The sequence below is a fragment of the Stenella coeruleoalba genome, assembly GCF_951394435.1.
Source record: "Stenella coeruleoalba genome assembly, chromosome: 7".
Classification (NCBI taxonomy): Eukaryota; Metazoa; Chordata; class Mammalia; order Artiodactyla; family Delphinidae; genus Stenella; species Stenella coeruleoalba.
Window position 1 is genome coordinate 114000142 of NC_137153.1, and position 21957 is coordinate 114022098.

Here is a 21957-nt window from a genome sequence, read left to right on the forward strand (position 1 = left end):
CACATTCCAGAGAAGTAGGTTTACCCTGCCACTTAAATGATAACGTGACAACCCCAAAACTCACCCTTGTCTATTATTCATTTTTCTTCACCAAGGATACCCAGAGGACAGTAATCAAAAGACAGGCAGAGTTCTGTTTCCAAAAAAAGCCTTCCTAGAATCTGTGTTTCACCAAGCCCACCTCCCAGCCCCGAGCAACTCTACACAGGAAACCCAAAGGCTGCAAACTCATTTGGCGGCATCCCGGTGCCCACGAGCCCTTGTCAGAGGGGTGTCGGTCTGTAGTGGGACTGCCTCGGCTCCGCCCCTCTCCCTGGGCCGGATATCTAGATTTTATTTTTATTTTCACTCTCATTCTTTTCTGAGGACCAACGGAAGACGCACACGCCTCCTATATAAAGCAGCACGAGCCCAAACAAATGCACATCAAATACATCTATTTGCACAGACACTCATAAAAACTTTACTAGACACCAAATAATTACAGGAAGAGGCAAACCTCCAACTCTGCTGATCCCCAGCTTTTGAAGTGGATTTAAGATAAAGATCAAATTGGATGGGCGCTCACCCCCATATCACACCCAGTCCCCTTCCCCAGCCATGGACCCTCAGGGTGGAGACGAATGAACTTTCTTGCTTTTGTGAATTTGTGTCCAATTCATATAAAATGTCTTTCTGCGAGTTGTTCTTAGTGTCCTAATGGGGGTTTTATGGCTCCAGATATGGTCCTTGGCCTTTTCTTTGTTCTGGTTCAGGTCCTCTGTCGGGAAAGCCCCTGGTTCTAGATGGGCTGCTGAAATAACCCAACCCATCCATTTGGCAAGAAATGCAAAGATTCTTGAGGAAAGTGCCTTTTAAGAAATAAATATAAATGGCACCTTGAGAGTCCCACATACACAGTTTTGATGCACTGGCTGAAGCCCTTAATCTTGTTGCCTTCCAAAAAACCCCAGCCTGCGCTCCACAGCCCAAGCAAGTAGTGAAGGCTGAGACTGTCTGTGCTGGCTGTCTAGGCACTGCCTGGGGGGTCTCCTGTGCCCAGCCCACAGCTGCCTGGACCTGAGTTTCACCTGCCCTAAAGGAAGAGAGATTGCTGAGCTCAGGGTGTGTCTGGTTCCCCTCCGGCCCTGGTTGGAGGGGGAGGAGGCAGCTGTGATTTCCCTAAGTCCTGGGGACTCTCTTTCAGCCAATATTTGAGTAGAGACTTGCTAAGTGCCAGGCACTGTGGTGAGCACTTGAATTGCATTCAACAACCCTGTGGGAATACATGCTATTATTATGCCCACTTTACAGACAAGAAAGCTGCGGTAGAGAGAGAGGGCAGGACTTTGCAGAGGTCCTGAGCCAGATCTGGTGACTCCCTGACACCTGCTCTTGACCTCACTTCTAACCACTGCCCGGCCAGTGAAAGACCTTAGCCTTGAGCCACCTGGCCAGGGTGGCTAGCCACGCTAGCCCCGAGGGCTCAAAGCAGCCTTCGGATCTGAGGGAGCCTGATCTCCTGACCCACCAGGGAGAAATCCCATGACTAATGACCCAGACCTTGTGCTGAGAAGTCATGAGTCTGTGGCCAGAGACCCCACCAGCTGGTTGAGGGTGGGGCTAGGCTGCAGAGAGGGCAGAAGGACTATTGCTGGAGCTGGGCGGTCCCGACGTTGCAGACACACATCAGCACACAGCCTCAGAGCCACACACACTGGGCCTCAGCAGCAAGGTCCGACTAAAATCTCGTTCCCTGCCACCTCAGCCTAGAAAACTCCAGATGGGAGAGTGAGAACATGCTTCCAGTCCTGAGTCAGAGGGACCCCAGCTTGGACCTCCCCAGTCATTCCTCTCTGTGGACCTCCACAGGGCTCAGGATCTCTGAGCTCTCCACAGACACCTTTCCCTGGGCTGTGGGAAGGTGACCGGATTACTTATCACACACATCCATCTCTCTGCTAGCTGAGAAGGGGACTGAGCCTTTGACCCATGTGTCCTGGGGTCAAGTACAGATGCGATCCAAGGAGCCAAGGGTGGTCACCACTGGCTCCAAAGGCCGGGACCCCCGCCCTCTTCCAGTGCCGGCCGGCTCCACTCCCTGAGCACGCAGGTCTCCGGAGCCCGGCTACGACCTGGGAATAGCAGCCCCCAGCCCGGCCCTTGGCTGGGGGCGGCTCTGGTCCAACCTGACTCCCTCCCGCGGATCTGAGGAGCCCCAGGGCCAGTGGTGGGCGGGCAGCGCGGGACGGGTCCGGGTGCTCTGGCAGCCCCAACTCTCCCTGCTGGCAGGGTGGAATCGCGGATCCCTGCAGCTCAGCGCCCGCGCCTTCACGCTGCACAGCACTCGGCTGGGCAGCTCCCTGTACTCCACCCCTGCCCAGGATTCTCACTTCCAGCTGGGGTTGTAAACTGGGAGGGGACCCCGCGGCTGGCTCTGGTCAGAAGCACCGCTCGAGGGAGGACGGACAGGCCTCCGCTGGGGGGAGAGGGGGGTCCTAGGGCCGTGCCTGTGAGCCGCTGGTAGCGAAGGCAGGCTTCGGGAGTGCAAAGCCCTACGGAAAGGAGCAGGGAGGCACAGGGAAGGGCTCAGTGGAGATGGGGTGTCTGCAGAATTGGGGGAGCTGACTCCCGCCCTAGAGCCTCCATCTCAGATCTTGCTTCTTCCCAAGTGATTCCAAACAGCCGACTCGGTCTTTCCTTAGGTGGAGAAAATCTGAAGCTGTTTCTGACGCTTTAGTCCGAGCCAGAGAGAATCCCGTATCGGCCGGAGCGCCCGGGGTTGCCCTGGGGAATCGGCAGGTCCTGGATCGCACCGGCTCCCGTCAGGCGCAGCAAGATGCCACTCGCCGCCTACGGGCAGTACCCGACTTCGGGCCTAGGCCCTGTTTCTACCATTCAGTCTGCCACGTTTTCATCAGGGGAAGCGGGAGGCTCAGGAGCCACGATTGTGCTTGAAAGAGACCTGGGGCGTCTGAGCGCGTGTGCGAAGGAGCCGGGACGCCGCCGACTCAGCTGGGGGAATGAGGGACCGGGGAGCCGGGACAGAGGGCAAGGAACAGGACCTATGGGTTGATCCAAAGTCGGGGTGGGTGGGGGGATTAATGCACAGTGAGCGGGGAGGACGAGGAGACGGGACCCCAGGTTCGTGGCCTGAGCAGCCCCACTTCCAGACCAGAGAGAGCAGCCAGCTGCCTGGGTCCACACCCGCACCTCGGCAGCTGCGGGCAGCTCTGAGCACCTGCCTTGGCCCTCCTGATGTAGGCCCTGGTGGTGTGGGCTGTGACGCCGGCAGGGGCACGGGGTGACATGCCAAGATTCTGTGCGCCCCAGGTCAGATGAGCCGTGGCATCCGAGGGGGCCGCCTGCACGTCCTTCTGCCTGGAGACCCGGCCTTTGGGCTGCCTGGGAATGCGACCCTGGGCAGTCTCGACGACTCTGAACGCCAGCCAGGGAGTCAAGAGAAGCCTCAGAGGCCGGGCCACAGAGGCCCCCATTCCGCCAAAGGGGAGAAGAGAAGTGTGGAGAAGAGGCCCGGCACACGGAAGGTGGGGATTGGAAAACAGGGGCAGGGGGATGCAACGCTGTACCGGGAATTTGGAGTCTGGGGTGGGTCTGCAGGGCCTGTGATGGAATAGGATTCCTAATCGATGGAAGAGGATTCCTAAGTGCGCTCTGAAGGAGAAGAGAGGATCGATCTGGGCCTGGAACATGGACCCTCTCGCCTGCAGGCAGTCGCCCGACAGCGGGTGCAAGAACGTAGCGCTGCCAGCAGAGGGCAGAATGCCCCCGATCGGTCCGCCAGCCCTGCGCCGGGCTCTGCGCCGCCCGACTCTGAGCGCCCGAGCCTCGTCCGCCTGGCTTCTCCCGGCAGCTGTCGCGCCCCCGTCCCAGATGCCCGGAGCGGGCGGCCCAGGCCCAGCCTCGGGAGCTCAAGGCCTGGGGTTTCCAGGCTGCGCAAGGACCGGGGACCAAGGGCGTGTGAGAGAAACTCCACATCTACTTACCACCGTCCTGGATACAAAAACGCCAAGAAATCAAGAAATACACGGAGACACAAAGACACACACACGAAAAAAACTGTGGGACACACGAGCACACAGAATCATTCGGAAACTCGGAGGTACACAAAGACACACAAAGGTGACACGCAGACACATAAACAGAAAAGGATCCCAGACACAATACGGAGGATGAAAGACATACAAAGACCGTGGCACCCGCATAGAGTGACAGACACAGGGACACACACAAAGACCTACAAAAACACGGAAGAGATGGAGGTATGTAAGGCCCAGCAGATTCACATCCAAACACACACACGGATGCAGGGGACACAGATTCACACACTCGGAGCCACTCGGAGCCCAGACTGTCGCAGGGACGCGGAAAAATTGTGTGTGTGCACAGAGACACGGGTGCATAGACATGTAAGAGCCTCAGAGGCGGGAGCATCCATGTGCACAGACACACACAGACACCCACCGACACACACGCAGGTACTGGGCTGGGGCGGGAGCTTCTAATCCTCCACAAAGCCGGGCCCCTCCGCGGGGCCCCGCGGCACAGGGGGCCACTTCTGACCAAGCCTCCCGCAGGCTCCAAATCCGATCTGCCCTCTCGCCTCCAGCGGGGTCAGGGGACCCGCCTCCCTTGCCCTCCGCCCCCGCCCCGCTCCGCGCCAATGCTCCGCTCCGGGAGGGGCTCGGGCTGCCCCGCAGCGGCTCGCAGGGTCTATCTGCTCCTGCCTCGGGGCTGCATCGGCCGCCCTGCTCCCCGGCGAGCCGCGACTCCATGCGGACCCCGGAGGCCGAAGACACAGCCGGCCCGGGCGCGGTGCACTGCAGCCGACGCAGCGGCCTGCGCACCCAGCGCTGGACTCGGCCGCTCGGTCTCTCCGGCCTTTCGTTCCCCAGTGCCGAGGCCCACGCTGCCCAGGCTGGCCAGGGCCCTGTCCCTGCCGGGCACGGCCTACCGACCCCGGCAGGGTCCCTCCGCCACCAAAGGTCGCCTATCCCAGCGATCAATCCGGTTTCCTTCGAGCAGCCCAACGCACATCTTCCAGGGTCTTCAGTCCGCGACCCTCGAGCCACCACTCTCTACCCATGGCCCTCACTCCCAATCCTGTGAGGCCAGGTTCTCGTCCATTGCCCCACCCGTACCCGCGATCCCTTTCTCACACCTAATCATTCTCTAAACTCTAGGTCGCCTGAAACCGGGCCTCACCTTTCTTGCCTTCCCAGTGTTCCCATCCTTGATCCCGGGGCTCTTCCGGGATCTTCGCTCACCTCTCCACCCAATCTCTGCCACGCCTGACGCTTTCCCGGACCCACACCCCAAATCTGGAGCCAAATCCCCCTCTTCCCGAGCCAGGACTTTGACAAATCCTGAGCCAGCAGCCCTCCCCTCCTGCCAGTCCCCGTCCCTCAGTCCAGGCAGCCAGCCCTCTCTACGGACGAAACCGGCTCCGGGAAGGCGCCGCCACCCGGGGGACGCCAACTCAGCCTGGTGCGACCTACCTCGGCCAACAGTCGGGGTCCCCGGGCGGCCACTCCCGGCCGGCGCCGTCCCCTGGTGGAGCCGCTGCGCTCCCCGCCGTCCGTGCAGTCTGGCCTCGCTCAGGGCCACTCCTCTTAGCGCTGAAGCTTTACAAAATATTAATAATAAAGAAGGCGAGAAAGAAAAAAAGAAAGCCTTCATTCCCCAACTCCCAAATCAGTTTTTCAAGGGGGTGGGGCAGAAGGATTTGTTTCGAAGGCGACCCAAACTTCTGCGAGGGGCCAGCGGGGCGCTCGGCCTGGCCGGGGCGCCCAGGTCCGCACTCGGGGCCGGGCACGGCGCGGGGCGCAAGCCGGGGGCGCGGGGAGCCCTCCCGCGGGGAACGGGGGGGCAGCGACGGCACTATTTGACGTGGAGCCTCCGGCTCATCCCGGCGCAGGGATACGAGGCGCACCAATGAGTTCAAATGTCAGGAAGTTTGAGGAGGGGTGAGGCGGCTCCCGGCTGGAGTATCCCTCCGCCGCCAGCTCCAGCTCTAAACCGAGCGGCTCCTCGGGCGCACTATGGCACTAGAGTAGTTCGGGGAACGCGCCTGGAATTCCGCGGCCCGCTGCGCCCCGCCCGGGACCCCGCAGCGCCGCCCGCGCCCCCCCGCAGCCCGCGGAGCCGCCCCTGCACCCCCCCACCCCCTCCCCCGCCCGCCGCCGCCGCCGCCGCCGCCGTCTCCTCCCCGCGGCTCCGTCTGCTGCCGCCGCCGCTGCAGCCCGGCTCCGGGGCTGACAAGCAGGTGACAGAGGAGCCGGCGCGCGTGGCTACGAGTGCTCGGGAGAGCGCGGCGCGGACTGCAGCCGCCCCGGCCCTCCCGCACGACGCCGGGGCCCGGGGCCAGCGCGTCGCCGCTCCGCGCTCGCCGGGGCAGCCGGCGGCCCCAGCCGCAGCCCCCAACCCGCGGGGGCCGCGCCTCCCCGGCTCCCGGGCCGCGGCGGCGGCGGCGAGCCGGCAGGCGGGCGGGCGGGTGAGCACCCTGGCCGGCGGGGCTCGCAGCGCGCCCCGCGTCCCATGGATATAGCAACAGGTCCCGAATCGCTGGAGAGGTGCTTCCCCCGCGGGCAGACGGACTGCGCTAAGATGTTGGACGGCATCAAGATGGAGGAGCACGCCCTGCGCCCCGGGCCCGCCACTCTAGGGGTGCTGCTGGGTGAGTGCGGGGTCGGAACGCCCGAGTGGTCACGGGCAGGGGACAGGGGTCTCGTTCCGAGGTGGACACAGGGTTCCAGGCCAACGGATAAAGACAGTGGTTTGCAGAACATGGGGGCGTGGGGGACACAGAGAGAAAACTCCTGGAGTGATCACCAGAGGGGCAACAGGCAGGCACGCCTAGACAGGCATCCTGAGGGGACAGAGGTATGCAGGGACACCACCTAGGAGGAGCGAGGACAGGACAGCTCCAGCCGCCACCCCCCATCCTCACCGGGCCTCAGTTCCAGAGCTGCCACTCCGGGCGAGAGGTAGGAGGCGGGTGGCAGGGGTGATGGAGGACTCAAGTAGTCAGTCACCTTGGCAAGCTTGAGAGTGGTGCCAGGTCACCTGGGAAGAGGGAGTCTCTAAGAGGGAAATGTTCCCTGGGTCAGCTAAACCACAGATTTTGGGGAGATGAGAGAGAGAAGACAACGAACGCCACCGCGGGGCGTGTCAGCCAGCGGGCGCCTAAGCCTCACCTCTCCTGTCTCGGTCCCAGCCGGCTGCCCCGCGCCGTGCTCGTTCTCATATGTATTATCACCAAGCGCTCGATCTCCGGAGAAGGGGAGCGCGCAGCGCCGAGCCGAGGCTCCAGGCCCGCGGCCTCTCCGCGGCGGAGTCCGCTGACTGGGACGAACTAGCTGAGGCTGCCCGGCCCCTGGCGCGGCGGCCGGGGAAGCGCAGGCGGCGGACGGCGGTAGCGGGCTGCCCTCGCCTTTGGGGCCGGAGCTGCGGGCACCGCGCGATCGGGACGCTGGGCCGGGCTGGTCGGCGCTGACGGCCCGTCTCTCGCCCTGTGCGCTGCAGGCTCCGACTGCCCGCATCCCGCCGTCTGCGAGGGCTGCCAGCGGCCCATCTCCGACCGCTTCCTGATGCGAGTCAACGAGTCGTCCTGGCACGAGGAGTGTTTGCAGTGCGCGGCGTGTCAGCAAGCCCTCACCACCAGCTGCTACTTCCGGGATCGGAAACTGTACTGCAAACAAGACTACCAACAGTAAGCGCCTCTCGTCCTTCTCCTTTCCCGCAGCCGCACGGCACTCCAGCCCGGCCGCCCCCCTGCCATGTCGGGCCCGCGTCCGCCCTGCCGCCGGCCCTGCGCGCCGCTGGGCCCGTCAGCTCCGAGAACTCCGCGGGTTGCGCGTCTCCCGGCAGGGCAGAGCCGTCCCAGCGCGTCCAGCACTGGTGGGGTAGCCAGGACCCTCCGGCAGCCCCCGTTGCCATCCTTTGTCCGGGAAACCTGCGCTGGGCCGCTCAGTCGGGGTGCGGGACAAGGCCCTGGGCCGACGAGGGGGTACGATGCTGCAGTCGTGGGACAGGGGCTGGCTTCACTGAGGCCTGCATTGGGGACCGAGAATTGATTTTTCAAGCGAAAGCAGTGCTTTAGGGAGCCGGGCACTGGCGGTGTGCTTCCCCAGCCCAAAGGCAGGGTTTGTGTTGGTTTGGGATTCTTGAAGCAAGGAGGTGGAATGGCAGGGTGCTGAAGTGCCCAAGCAGCCAGGGATGCCCCCTTCCTGCCAGGCTTCCTGCTGCACTTTCAGTCCCTGATGGAGAGAAAAGGGTGTGCATTCTCCCCAGAGCGTTCCATGCGGGAATTTTGCTCGTATAATTGTTGGCTGGAGAAGCTGTCTAGGAAGAGGACCTTAAGAGGTGGGAAACCACAACCTGGGTTCCCCATGGGGTGAGGAACTGGCCAAGTCAACCTTCCCCAGCAGCCCTTCTTTCTTGCCATGTGTATGTGTTGGGGCAGGATGGCTTGCTCCGCCCTGGCGGAGCCCAAGCCTCAGCGTTGAGGCCAGAAACTGGGCTGAGCCCTACCTACTGACTTTTGCGTTTAGCTGAGACTGTGGGTTTGTCTGGCAGGGGGCTCCTGGCAGATAAGAGTAGATCCAGGTTTTGGTTTTTTCCTTTTTCTTTTGACCCTCTGAGTTTTGTGCCTGACAGTGTGATTAAGAGGGAGGCAGAGAGGAGCAACACGAGGAAGAGGGGTGTGGGGATGCCCAGGGCAGCAATTTGGAGACAAGCGGGTGCCTGTGAGAACTTTCTAGCGAAGCCCAGAAAACCGTTTCAGATGGGGCTGTAGGGTGGGTAGGCTGCTCGAGTGGTTTGGGCCTCAGAGGGGGGCTGTGTGTGCCCAAACCTCTGGGAAAAGGCTGGGCTGCCAGTGCTTGGTAGTTAAGTGCAGCCTACCTGCTCTGCCCAGGGACTGTCCCTAAATCCAGGCCCTGATGGGAAGTGGAGCAGCTTGGCCGAGACCTGGAAATAGGTGGGACTGCAGGCCAGAGCCCTTGAGAGGGCGTCGGGTTCTACTTCAGAAGTCTCCGTGTGCGCCCTACGCTAGCACCTATTCTGACGGTGCTCCCCTGCTCTGGGGGCTCAGCAGGAGCTGCTTTTTCTGCCTTGTACTTCCTGCCAGCTGGGGGGCAGTGAGAGCAGGAACTGGGACCCTGTTCAGAGTCAGCTCTTCTGTGGTCCCAGAGACCTCCCCTTCTGGACCACCCCAGGTTAGGCACACTGCCACTGATCGTATTTGTGCTGTGCCCCGGACTGATATGATTCTACTTCCAGGAGAAAGTGAGGCCACCGGTCAGCTCTGCCACAGGCAGGCGTACAGCAGCGTAAAGTGATGAAAGTAGTTTGGGGTAGATGTGATTGGAGGCTTGGGGCTGGCCCCTCAGCAGGGCTCACCGGCCTTAAGTCTACACACATCCTGCTGTCCTGCACCCCTCGCCTTGCTCTGTTTGCCTGACCCCGAGCGCGGTTGTGGCAGTGCCACTCCCCGCACAGCTCAGCCTGGATCACTTAACACGTGCGGGCTGGAGGCCCAGAAAACTGGAAATGGGCCTCCGAGTCATTTGTGCAAATTTTTGAAAAAAATTTTTTTTTACATTTTGTAAAGATTCTTTCCAGCCTCTTGTACATATCTGCTCACTCTCTCCTCCCCACCCCTCAGTCATTTACAGAGCTTTTCCTTAAAACAAGGAGAGGATGCCCCCTGGTTCTTCAGAGCACAGAATTGTAAAGTCACAAATGTTGAGCTAGATGATCCCTTAAAGCTGAATGGCCAACTCCCTCATTTTACAAAACAATTAAACATTAAACAGCGATTGCTTTGCCGAAAATATGTTTGTTTAAAAAAGAAAAAAGGGCGCCTAAGAGCTTTCTCCCTCAGTGCAGTTAGGGGTGTGCTGGCGGGTGAATTTTGGTTCAGGGCGAATCTCCAGCTCGAGTCTAGGTCCCGAGGGCAGCAGGCGGGCATTATTCATGCCTCTCACGGTGCCTTCCTCTTTCGCGCCCCCCCCCCCTTTCTTCCAATAATGCCAATTAGGTATCTGCACTAGGTTGGCCAGTTGGGGGCTGAAGGGGGATTGTTGTTATCAAGACAATTCTGGGGACAAATACCCAGTCGGATCTCGCATCAGCTTTTCTCTGGGAGAGCCAGCGCAGAGACGCAGGCGGGGGCTCACTGGGAAGCGATGTTCTTTGCACAGTAAAAATGTATTTCACGATTTATTTTTTTCTTTGAGGATCGCAGATGCATATTTATTGCATCTGTGCGTAAATGCTTTTCAGACGAGAATCCAGGCAAGTGGGCGCAGGAACGTGCCTTCTCAATTTTGTGGAGTCTGTGCGTCAGCGGTATTGGGAAATTAACACACACCCCCGCCATAACTTTTGAAAAATGTTTCTTCGTCTCGATAGGAGTTGCCGGGCTCGGTCCTTGGAAGGAGATTGCTATTTTTATTAAGCGCCTCTTCCTCCTTTCGATTTGTTTTAGAGATCCGGGACACAGACCCAGAGGCACAGCGTTATTTTATGCACCACGGGGTGATTAATTGACGTTTGGGTGCATTTAATAGCGTTTGATAAAATCCACCCGCACGTCCTGGACCTGCAAAGCGGAGCGCAGGCCACCACGGCATTTGTGCATTTTCACGCATAACTCGAAGTCTCCTTTTTCTCAGTACGTGTTTTTCGGGGGCTCCTTCAGGGGGGAAAAAAAAAATCATCGGATAGTTCTCCTATGCCTGAGCCTCTGGCCCCTCGGCAGCCCGAGCTCCTTCTCGGACAGAAAACCCGGTTAGAAACCGGGAGGAAACGCGGCCTCCAAACGCAAAATCACGAACACCTCTCTCCTTCCTTCACCGGAGAACGCATTTTTAAAAAATGACAACATAAATCCCTCTCCCCAATTTTTTTTCTTTGCCGCTTGGCCAAATAGAATTATGTAACTCTCTTTTCCTGCCGTCTGTCGCTTGTCTGGAAAGGGTTTCTATCTTTCTATCCCGAGGAGGTGGCGAATTCCGGGAGGAGGCTCCGGAAGGGGGGAGGGTCGGTGGAGAGTCCAAAAATCTGTCACAAAATGGAGCCTAATCGCTTGTAAGACAGCTCCCAGGTCTGACGACCCGAGCCTCGTCGGTGTGCGAGCCGGAGCCTGCGTGCGCCCTGCGCCTACCTCGGCGTCCCGGGCTGGCGGTGCGCTTCTGCCACCGGGCCTTCCCGGGCGGCCTCGCCTCTCTGCCGCCGAGCCCGCGCCGGTCCCCTGGGCCTCGCCTGCCCAGGTAGGATGCGCCCACTGCAGCAGGAGTGGGGCAGCGAAGCTTTGATTGAGTTTCACAAAAAGCCGTCTGAGTCCTGGGGTGATTTTTTTTTTTCTTCTTTTAAATTTACCCCAGCTGGCTGCGGCTCCAGTGGCCCAACCAGCTCTTCCCAGCACATTCCTTTCCTGGGAAGTGTTTACACCGGGAAAGGCCTTCCTGGGAGGCTCACCTCTCCTCAGAGCGGCGGGTGTGGCGCACGGGTAGAGCAAAGTCAGGCCCCAGCCTTTTCTGCCTGCTGCTTCTTCCAGTTTGGGAGACCTCCCTTAGGCCCTGCGGTAGGGTGCCAGTTACCAGCAGCATCCCCTCCACCAGTGGGTACCCCAGCTGGCATGGCCCCCATCAGACCAATTCGGAGCTGCAGACACCCCTGCCCACAGTCTGGGCCAGAGGGCCTGTCCTGGAAGTGGATGTTCTTGGAAGGAAGAGCCAGCGCTTTCCCTTATTAAAAGGCCTCCGTAGTGCTCTTCCTGGAGATCTAAGGGCTGAAAGGCTCACTCTGCCAGCCCAAGTCTGGGGACCCTCTGGCTCCTGGGAGGGCACCTCTGCATTTAACCCTAGCACCTTGGCTGTAGGCGGAAAGGTAACCAAAGGCCTTCCTGGGGTTGCAGTTCTCTGCTGCTGAACAGAGACATTATTCACAGCTGACTCCCGGCTCACCCTGTATTCCCTAGGCTCTGGGCTGGTATAGCCTAATTTGTTTGCTGGGTTTTTCTCGAGTGGGGGAAGCAGGCTGTGAGGATCTCCTCTGGGGTATGTGATTGGTGACCCTCAGCTCCCTCCTGTCTGCCCATTGGAGCCAGGCTTAGGACCACAGAGCCTTGACACCTACCTGAGCCTCTTCTGTAAAATGGGGAACATAGCCACCCGGGGGAAAGTATTCTTATAAGGATTGGAGATAACATGCCCCAAAGGACCTGGCATCTTGCCTGGCATGTTGTTAATACTCTGGAAATTATTGTTGTTACTTTATCACCATCAGCGTGGCAAGGAATGCCTTGTCTCCAAGGCCACACACCAAACTGCCCATGGGTTCCCTGCCAAAGAGAGGGGCAGCTGGCATGCTAGGCTTGTCATAAGCCTCTGTGCAGGGAAGATGAGGGATACCCTGGGAAAACCATTCCCTTTTCCTGAGTGGGACAGTGTGAGACAGACCTGGGTTCACAGCCCAGCACTCAGTAGCTGTGTGATCTTAGTCAAGTGGCTGCCCATCTCTGAGCCCCATGTTCTCCATCAGCAAAGTGGGGGTGATGATATTTCTCAGGGTGGTTGTGAGGATTACACGAGGTACCTGGGTGGGGGTGGGGAGGTTTCAGTAAATGTTTCACACTTCATGGGATCCAGTATCCTCTCCTGCACTTCGAGAGGGGCAGAAAAGCTTCTGATTACATGAGTGAAAACAAATGCCCACTGTGCATTTGCAGGAAGGGCAGGCAGCAGGGTGGGCCTGGTGTGCTGACCTGTTTCTCCTTGGGGGTTGGAGGTTGGACTAAAGCAAAGATCCTTCCACTGGGGAACAATTGGAATCTACCTGGTCTGCATATAACTTGGAAAAGCACACAATAGTATAATTTAATATTTGGAAAACTGTTCATGCTCATTTGTTTTTGTGACTCAAATGACAGAAAATAAAGCTCAACCGACATCTCCGAGGCTGCAGGGGAGAGTCAGAAGAGGGGGTGTGTGAGGGAGAGATCCAAGGATTTGTATGTTTTTCAGGTGAGAGACACCAGCCTGGGCAGTCAGGAGGCTCCTCCAGCCCAAGGAGGTATTTTTGGTCCATGAAAGCTGGCAGTGCTTCCCCAAGGAACTTCCTCTACCCTGCAGCTGTGAGGTTTTTAAAACAGAAAAGGGAAAACACACACACTCACAACCACCCAGTCCTACTTTGGCATTAGTTAGGTGGAGAGACGGAGGATACTCTCAATGACGTGAGTTATAACTTCCAATTTGTTGGACGCCACAGTCAGGCCCCAGCTTCAGGGGAGGGAAGAAGAGAGGGGTGGTCCACTCATCCAGGGAGCTCCTGTGAGCTGTCATTCAGTTGAGGGTGCAGGAGGACCCAAGGCCCTTGGCTCTCTGGCTGACCCAGCCCTCTCCAACCCCCAGATTCTGTGCTGATGGCAGCAGAGAGCAAAACCAAAATTATATACATTTATTGCCACTGCAGTCAGAAGTGGGGGGCGGTGGTATTGAGGGGAAGGCAAGGCTGAAAACCATATTTGAAAAAGTTGATTCACGAAGGCAGAGGAAGCGAAGTGGCAGACGTTTGCCATTTCATCAACCGGCTGGTGTTCTCCATTCATGTCATAAATGTCTCCTGTCATTTGAAGCCAAAAGCAACATGATTTGGTTCCCCGGTGGCCTATAGAGTTTTTCTCCTTTTTTTTTTCTCTCTTTTTTTTTGTGTGTGCAGTAAATGTTTATTTGTTAATAATATACTTTAAACAGCCTAGCCTTGACCTCAAGTCGCCTGAAGCATCCATCTTCTCTCAGAAAAATCTTTCAAAGTTTGTGTAATTTTCGGGGGGAAGGTGTAACTGACAGGGCCGTGAAGGGCCAGTGTTTGCTTTAACTACTGCAGTGTTGGCAGTGCAGGGGTATAAGGGGCCACTGTGCTCCGAATGGCAACTTTCTTGAGTTTCAGGCCTGGCTGACAGCACTTCCTCGCTGCCCTTTACCTTTCCCCGGCCTGATCAGTACAAATAAATTCCTGCGTGGGCCCTTCCTTTGTTATTTCTGGGGCAATATTGTATCCATTTCTTTTTTGTTGTTTTAATATTTATTTATTTATTTGGTTGCACCGGGTCTTAGTTGTGGCATGCATGTGGTATCTAGTTCCCCGGCCAGGGATCGAACCCAGGCCCCCTGCATTGGGAGCATGGAGTCTTAACCACTGTGCCACCAGGGAAGTCCCTGTATCCATTTCTGTTCAGCTTCTTGACGGGCAGCTGCTGGACCTGCCTGGTGGACCCCGGAGCGCTGAAGGGAGGTGGGGGAGTATAGGGGTCTGGGGGGAGGGGGCTTTGTCCCAATTGGGAGCCAGGCCCAGACCTGGACCAAGTGCGCCGGCTGACGGCGGAGCACCTGGCTGGCCTGGCACTTGGTGAACTGGGGGGGGAAAACCCGGTTCCTGGAATCTGGTTCCAGAAGAAACAAAGATGTTTGCTGCTTCCTAGCCGGCCGTGCTGTAAGAGGTTTCCTCGGGAACTGTGAGCTGGTTGCCAGCGGGGAGGGTCCTGTAGGCTGCCCAGAGCATCAGAGGTGCCCACCAGGGCTGACAGGAGTCAGGAGACCACCGAGCAGCTGGCTAGGTGCAGGAAGATGAGTGAGCGTGCTGGAACACCGTGGTGCCAGAGGTGCCTCCCCACCCCCAGGTGCCTCTGCCGGTGCTGCAGCAGCGACGATGGTGAGAGGGGAGGAGCCGGGTGTGACTGCTGTTCCCCCCTCCCGCCTCCTGCTATCCTCCAAGACTCAGTGACTGTCGTCACGTGACTCCTGAATTGCCATAGTTGCTGGGCTGGCTGGGTGTGGGCACCCGCCCAGGCCTGGAGTTGCCCGAGCCTGTGGAGATGGAGAGGACCACGGTGCTCTGGGACCACCTCCTCTAAAAGGAGGGCCCTCTGAGCGGAGCACATTTTCTCAAAGGAAACAGCAAGATTGCAATTACAGATCTGGATTGAAAATGTCTCTGGCTCCCAGTGACACAGGCCAAGGGCATTTAGGGAAGCTGGTGCCTCTTCCCAAGCTTCAGTTTCTGTCTCTGTGTAACAGGGGTGATAATCCCAATCTCACAGGGCTGCTCAGAGCAAAGTGAAACCCAAAGATGCCAGGCTTCGTTCGGCATTCAGTCAATGTATGTTTCCTTCCTGCCTGCCTGGGAAGTAAGCCGGAGGCTCCCTGCCCGGCAGGAATGCATTGTCTGCCCTGAGTGGGAGGCCCAGAGAGTGGAGCCTCCTCAACAGGCCTCCTGGAGCAGCCTTGCCCACCCTCTCGCTCCTCACCCGGGTCTAGGCTGGTGTTTTTGAATTTTTTCCTTGCAAAAGGAATGGGGCAGGTCTGGCTGTCAGAAACTGGTCCTTGGAGGCGGGCAGCCAGCAGCCTGTGGATGGGCCCCCGTCACTCCTGAAGCACGTAAGTCCCCAATTTTCCCCAACAGATTCTTGAGCGTGGCCGGTGTAGATGTGAACGGGCAGAGCAGAGCCTCACTAAGCCCAGAGGGGCAAGCCACAGCAGTGCACCTAGAAGGAAAGGAATGGGTGTTTCTCCAGTGCCTGGATGTGCACTGACCTTTTTTGCTCTAGCTCCATGTGTAGGTGAGCAAACCCAGGCTGAGGGAGTTAAGTCACTTCCCTCAGATCCGAAGTTACTCCTGTAGCAGATTCTCCCCCCACCCGCAGCAGGTCTAACTGCCAAAGCGGATGGGAGCCACCCCCTTACTTCCGGAAGCCCCAGATTCCCACTTTGGACAGTCGTAGTGATTCTCCCTAGAGCACCCAGCGTGGAAGGGTGGGTGTGTGTGTGCAGGGGGTGGGGGGATCACTGCCCTTTTCCCGCCGGAACGCCCCCAGTAAGGCCAGTCCTTGCCAGAGAAGGAAAAAGTTTAGAATAACTGCCTTTCTCCGGGTAGGGAGCTTCCTTCAGCGCCCCCCCCTCCGGCGCGCGGGCAGGAGGGCTCTCGGCGGTCTCCACCCGCGTTCTCCTCCAGGCCCACCTCTCGGAGGGTTCCTGCTCTTCGTTCTCCTTCACCCCCGAGTGGGGCAGCGCCGTGCACAGGCTCCTTGGCTCCCGGGCTCCTTGGTCGAGCCGCGGGCGCCAGCGGCGGTTGATGAATTTCGGTGTCACCAGGGGTTTAGCCCGGATTTGGGAACCGGGGGCTCTAATACGCGCACACGGTCCTGCCCTTTCTAAAGCGCAGCCCTTTCACCCAGCCGCTGATTTATGAAGGAATCCGATCCCGGGACGGGCTGGGCTGGAGCCGGGAGCCCGGGACCCCCGAGGCAGCCTTCGGGGCTCTTTGTCGTTGCGGGGGCCCTTGGCGGCTGCGGGTGTTCTCCTGGGCTGGACTCGGGGAGCTCTGCAGGGCGGGGCCTCCCGCGGCCCGGGAGTTCCCTCCGAGCCACTTAAACGCTCTGGAAGGGAGCAAGGCTGGCGGAGAGAGTTCGCATTTTCATTCGGAATTGAGCAAAGCCCTCGCCCCTCCCCAAGCCCTCCGATCGACCCCCTCGGGCAGGCCCCAAAGCGGCGAGATCGGGAGGTTTGTTTATCGAGGGAATAGAAAATTGAAAAAAAGAGTCTAAGACCTTTTTCCCGCCTGAGAAATGTGCAAAGTCCCTCAACTCCTGGAGGCGGCGAGGCGCCCGGAGAGCCGAGTTCCCGGCGCGGACACTGGGGCCGACCCAGCCCCCTCCCTCCGGCGCCCCCGCCGCACCACGGCGGGAGGGCGGATTTTTTTTCAGATTCGGTTTGCAGGGGGGAAATGGGGTTGTATCAATCCACAAATATTTACTCTTAACAGACTTGTATCTGTGGAGATTTCGAACAAAGACAGTTTAGGGGGATTACAAAAACCCTAAACCCCGTTTTTCTCCCGGACTTGGTGCTTTAAATGCCAATTACAGGCGAGCCATATCCAACAGCAACGGGGGGGAGGCGAGCAGGGTCCGGGGAGGGAGTGGGGGGCGAGTCCAGCCATTAAATGTAACTTTTCATTATGAAAAGGATTTCGCCGGTTTTATCTTCTAATAAGATTATGTCACGAACACAAGTACCTAGGATGGTGCTGAGTGACAGGGCTCTGTCGTTTAATCAGAGGCTGCGCCGCTCAAACCGCGGGGCCCTTTGTCCGACGGAGTGAACGACGGAAACTTGCCGTCCTAATCCCCTTATTCATGTCAAGCAGAGAAAAGAAGCCGAGCACCTTACAACCGTGTCCCCTCCACCCCTTCCGAGGGCTCAGGGAGGAGGGGGGCTCTAACCCTGGCCCCCCCCCCCCCCCCCCCCGCCCCGTGCCTTTCATTTCCCATCGCGCTTGGGTTTCCCGGGCCGCCAGGCGTTGCACCAAAGGTGGGGGAAGGGATCGCTTTGGAGGAGCCTCAATTGTCAGCTTCTGGAAAATGGGGCAGAGGACTCAGGATACAGAGGATACAGGTTGGTGGGGTTTTTTGCCTCCACTGATGGAGAGCACAGGCCCCATCTGACCCCTTTTCCCAGGAGAACTGGCACTGGGTAGTGCACACCCACCATCCCCATTAAAGCAGGATTGAGAAGCAGGGAGAGGTCGAATGGAGATGCCAGCCTGGGGTCCTCGGCGGGGCGGATTTCGTTGGATCCCTGGGATTGCTGTCGCCATGCTGGTACTCCTGCGAGTTGACCATTCCCGGCCGCTCGCTGGGCCCCTTTCTTCGAGGGCGAATTCCTTTGTTCAACCCCTGCAGAAACCTGCTTCTCTGCTGGGCCAGTGGCGCCTCTATTCTCGCCACCGCCGCCGCCGCCGCCACCCCTGTCCCACAGTGTGCGGATCTTTACTGCGGCGCTCGGGCCGCCCAGATCCAGGCAGGTCTACCAACCAGGCCCTCAAGGTCGCCTCCCTGCCCGAGCCCTGGCTGCCAGCTCCGACAACTAGAACTCCAGCCCCACAGCGGGCGCCGCGGGCGCGCACCTTTGTCGCTGGCACTCGCCTCCGGGCACCGTGGGAAGACGCGGGTGTCGAGAAGCCGCCGCGCACGACTCCGGGTCGCTGCACAGGCTGAAAAAACCAAAAGCAACACCAACACCCAGCAAATGAAACCCGCGCACCCCCAGGGCTCCGCTACCCCCTCCAGAGGACCAGGCCGGCGACCTCCCGCCCGGCTTCTAGGATCTCAGACCCAAAGCCCCGGAGTCCACGGAGTTGGAGGGGGGACTTCGTAGGAATTTGTCTCTAATACACCCGACTCCTTGGCCTCCTTTTAAAGCTCTTAGGCTATGCTCCGGGGCAGCCTCCCGGGGACCCCAGTGCGCCCTGGGAGCGCTCCAGAGATGCCTGACTGCACGCAGTCTCCTCCCTCTCGAGCCCAGGCTCCGGGCGTGGGGAGGATCGGGCTGAAAGCAGGGTGTCACCTCGTAAAAGCGACAGGCAAGGGCTATTTTATGGGAAGGGAGAAGGGGCAGGAAGTGATGCTTCCCTCTCTGGCCACTCTGGGACAGAGAGCCCCAAGGAGGGAGCCCCATCTGGGCAGGGGACAACCAGGGGGACAGGGCAGGGTCAAAAACAGTCGGGTCTGAGGCTCTTAAGCAGGGCATGGGGACCCGCCGGAGCTGGGAAGGGGACCAACGGACCTGGGGATCCGGAGCTCACCTCCCGCCCGTGCTCTCCCGGAGCCCCCTCCGCAGTCCTGGGCTCAGCCAGCATCTCTGGCCCTTCCTTCCAGGCCGGGGGCAGGCGGGGGAGAGACTTTCTCCCTCGAAACACTTGATACCAACTTTGTTTTTTTGGCAAGAAAAATAAGCCTTGTTTGGAAAGGGGGGTTGGTGGTCGAGTGAAGGAGGGAAGGAGCGAGCCGGCGGCAGCAGAGCAAACTTTGCGGATTAGGTTTCAGCGCCTCCGCCCCACCCCCAGCCCCGCGGCGGTGATTTGTGTGCGGGGGTCTGTGACCCTGCGAGGCATCAAAAGGCCCGCGGGAACCGGCCGAGTTCAGAGGGACAGTGGGCAGAGGGGCGGCCTAAGACAACGCAGATGGTTCATATCAGCCGGGCCGGGCCAGCCTTGGGCTCGCAGCGTCTGCCCGCTAGCCTGGGCTCCTCGGCAGGGGAGAGGCCTGGGGTCTTACAGGGAGGCCAGGGCCTGAGCGGTAATAGGGGGCCAGACACGCAGCAGTCGATGGCCAGTGGGCCCCAGCTGAAAGAAGGCCAGGCGGCCAGGGACACAGTTCTTCCACCAGGCAGTCCTGACCCCATCCAGCTCAGGTGGAGCCTGACCTCCTGAGTAGCCTCGGAGAAGGGAGTGATCTTGAAAGGAGACCCTCCCGCCTCTTCCAAGAGGCCAGAATTTACCCCACCCCTGCCCTGCAACAGCTGGGGCTCATCCAGGTCATAGTGCCCCTCCCCAAGGGACCATTTAGTAGCCTTTTTCCTCTCCAGGAGGTGCCCTGTCTTCTGCCTGCCTGCTGTGATGGGTTTGGGAAGCCTTCTTCTCTCTCTGACATTCATTCACTCATTCATTCATTCTACCACTAATGTAGAATGCCCTTCCTCTCTCTGCACCCTTAGCCCTTCTGCCTGGCCTGGGCTAACTCCTTCCTCCCTCCTAGCTCCAAGGGAAAGCTAAGACAGAGGCTCACTCCTACCTTGGCCCAGAGCCTTGCTCTGGGGGCAGGGCCCTGTTTGGTTGGGGTGGGAGAGGTGCTTACCCACACCAGCCTTGGCTCTGAGCCTGCTGCCTCCCACCCCCAGAGCTGGAGTCCTGCTGTGGATAGCAGCATGGCCCTGGCTTCCCTACCCTGGTCTCCAGGACCTGGCTTCTCCTTGTCCTCCAGGGACCTCGGAAGACCAGGGCCACACCCACCACCAGGACCTTGGGCTGGTTTAGAATGTCCCAGCTGAAGGCCTCTTCAAGATCCTTGTAGAAATGGGAAAAGTGGGGCCCAGGTGTAGCCAGGACTTGCCCCAAATCTTAGTTGTAGCGGAACAGAAGCAGGAACCTCAGTCTGCCCTCTGCCAGGTTAGGAGTCTATGTGGCAACTCCACAATTCTTTCTAGAACCCTCTTCCAAACTCTGACTTTATCAGTGACCTAGTCTGTCCCCCTGGGCTGAGGTCACCGAGAGGGGAGGGTCCTATGATTCTGGTTCTTGAGAGGGGGTAACAGGCCTCCATGATGAAATGATTCTGCGAGCTTTCTGTATAGCATGTGGGTTTGGGAATTTTATCTTCTCAATTGGGACACTGAGGGACAAGAGCCAGGTGAGCACAGCGCCACGTCCCACCACCTCTCCATCCTCTTAGTGTCAGGCTCCCACACCCCCTGGGCTTGGCCCTTCTTCCCTACAGCAGGTCACAGGGAGGCCAGCAGCCTGGCCAGGGCCACAGAGGGCCACTGGGCTGCCAGGACCTCTCAGGGCTCCGTCTCCCAGGGTCCCTGCCTTGGGGGAGCAGCCGACTGGGTCATCTGTGCACGGAAGACACATCTGTCCTCCACATGTTGGAGGCCGAACAGAGGACATGTGGTTTGGGACGTGTTATCTTAATCATATTTATTAACCAATCCTGAAATTAAAAAAGAGTTTGATATTGTTACAATTCGGAAAAGATCCCCAAATCTACACCGCAACGGATCAGGAGAGACTGCCAGCGACAGGCAGGTTCCTTTCAGCTGGGATCAGGACACAGCTCTGGAAGTTCTTTGAGTTGTTCTAGTGCGGTGGGATCTCTATGCTGTGAAGTAACACTTACCGCTTTCATTTTCCCAAGCAGAGATCTGAAGCAGAATTAATTACCCGTCTTGACTGATAGTTGTTCTGTTGGAGTATGGTTCTAATCCTTATTAACATTCTCTAAAGTCAGGCATGAAATATGACTTTTGCACCACACTCTTTGGCATATGTTTTTCTTTTCCAGGATATTTTTCAGGCTATCTCCGAGCCTCACTGCTGTTCATTATTTTTGCCATAGGTCTAAAGTTGCCAGCCCCAGAGCCAGTCCCGCGCTGAGCACAGCCAAGGGGGGGGGGGCGGGGAATGACACATCTCCCCTCACAACGCAAATTGCTTCTGATTATTGAGCTTTGAATGTTTTCTTCCATCATGTTTTTATTAAAAACTCCAGCATATTTACGCTCGATGGTGTCTTCAATTAGGTTTTTTTTTTTTTTTTAAAGCCGGGGGTTCCCCTTTCTATAGCAGCATGTAAAGAAAATAGTTGTTATGACCGCAAAATTACCGTCCAAGCCTGGTTCTAGTAAATCTGGCCCTGCTTTGACAAGCCCAGCAGGCTGGGAGCTTTTTTTCCTAAGTGTTCCAGCTGCTGGGGAAACAGACCAGGGAGGAAGCCCACAGAAGCATCTGTTCTGCAGGGTACCCGGAGCTCCTCTCAGGAGCTAACACTTCCCAAGTTTGTGAGCTGCAGAAGGGGGCCTGGCTGCAGGGGGCTTGCTGACGGGCAGGCCCAGCCCAGACAGCACACAATAGCGGCAGCAACAGTAATAATCACAGCTGATGCTTGTTGAGGGGTTGTGGTTCCTCAGGCGCTGTTCTAAGCCCCTCACATTCTTTCCAGAGATATGACAGGGGTACTGTTATTATTTTCATTTTCAGATAAGGCAAGAGGCACTGAGGGGTTGAGTAACTTGCCCAAGGTCACACAGCTAGCAAGTGGAACTGGGATTGGAGCCCAGGCATTCTGTCAGGAGAAAACGTTCAGCAGCCCTTTGGGAGGCAGGTTGTGGCCCCTTGCTGCATTCTGTGCCCTGGTGGTGGCCTGGCCCCAGGCTAAATGTTGTTTGTTGAATGGATGCTTCATAATTAAAGGCCAGTGTTCATAGCATGCTGCCTGTGGTAAAGGTTTCAGGGGGATCAGCTCATTGAATCTTCTCACTGCCCCGTGGCAGGTATTCTTATCATCATTTCCCATTTCGCAGTCTTGACCTGAGAGGTGCAACAGTTTTCCCC

General features: G+C 58.3%; 1 protein-coding gene across 2 annotated transcripts in view; it reads left to right on the forward strand.

Moving 5' to 3' along the window:
- Nucleotides 1-6250: 6250 nt before the first annotated feature.
- The window catches only part of LMX1B (LIM homeobox transcription factor 1 beta), a gene marked incomplete at its 3' end in the record, with an annotated part of 79691 nt that continues 63984 nt past the window's right edge, over nt 6251-21957 (forward strand). For both annotated transcript variants that reach the window (XM_079926939.1, XM_079926940.1), the window contains exons 1-2: nt 6251-6676; nt 7525-7711. In XM_079926939.1, coding sequence (XP_079783065.1) covers nt 6538-6676; nt 7525-7711 — 326 coding nt within the window. In that variant the 5' untranslated portion in view covers nt 6251-6537. The remainder of the gene's footprint in view (nt 6677-7524; nt 7712-21957) is intronic.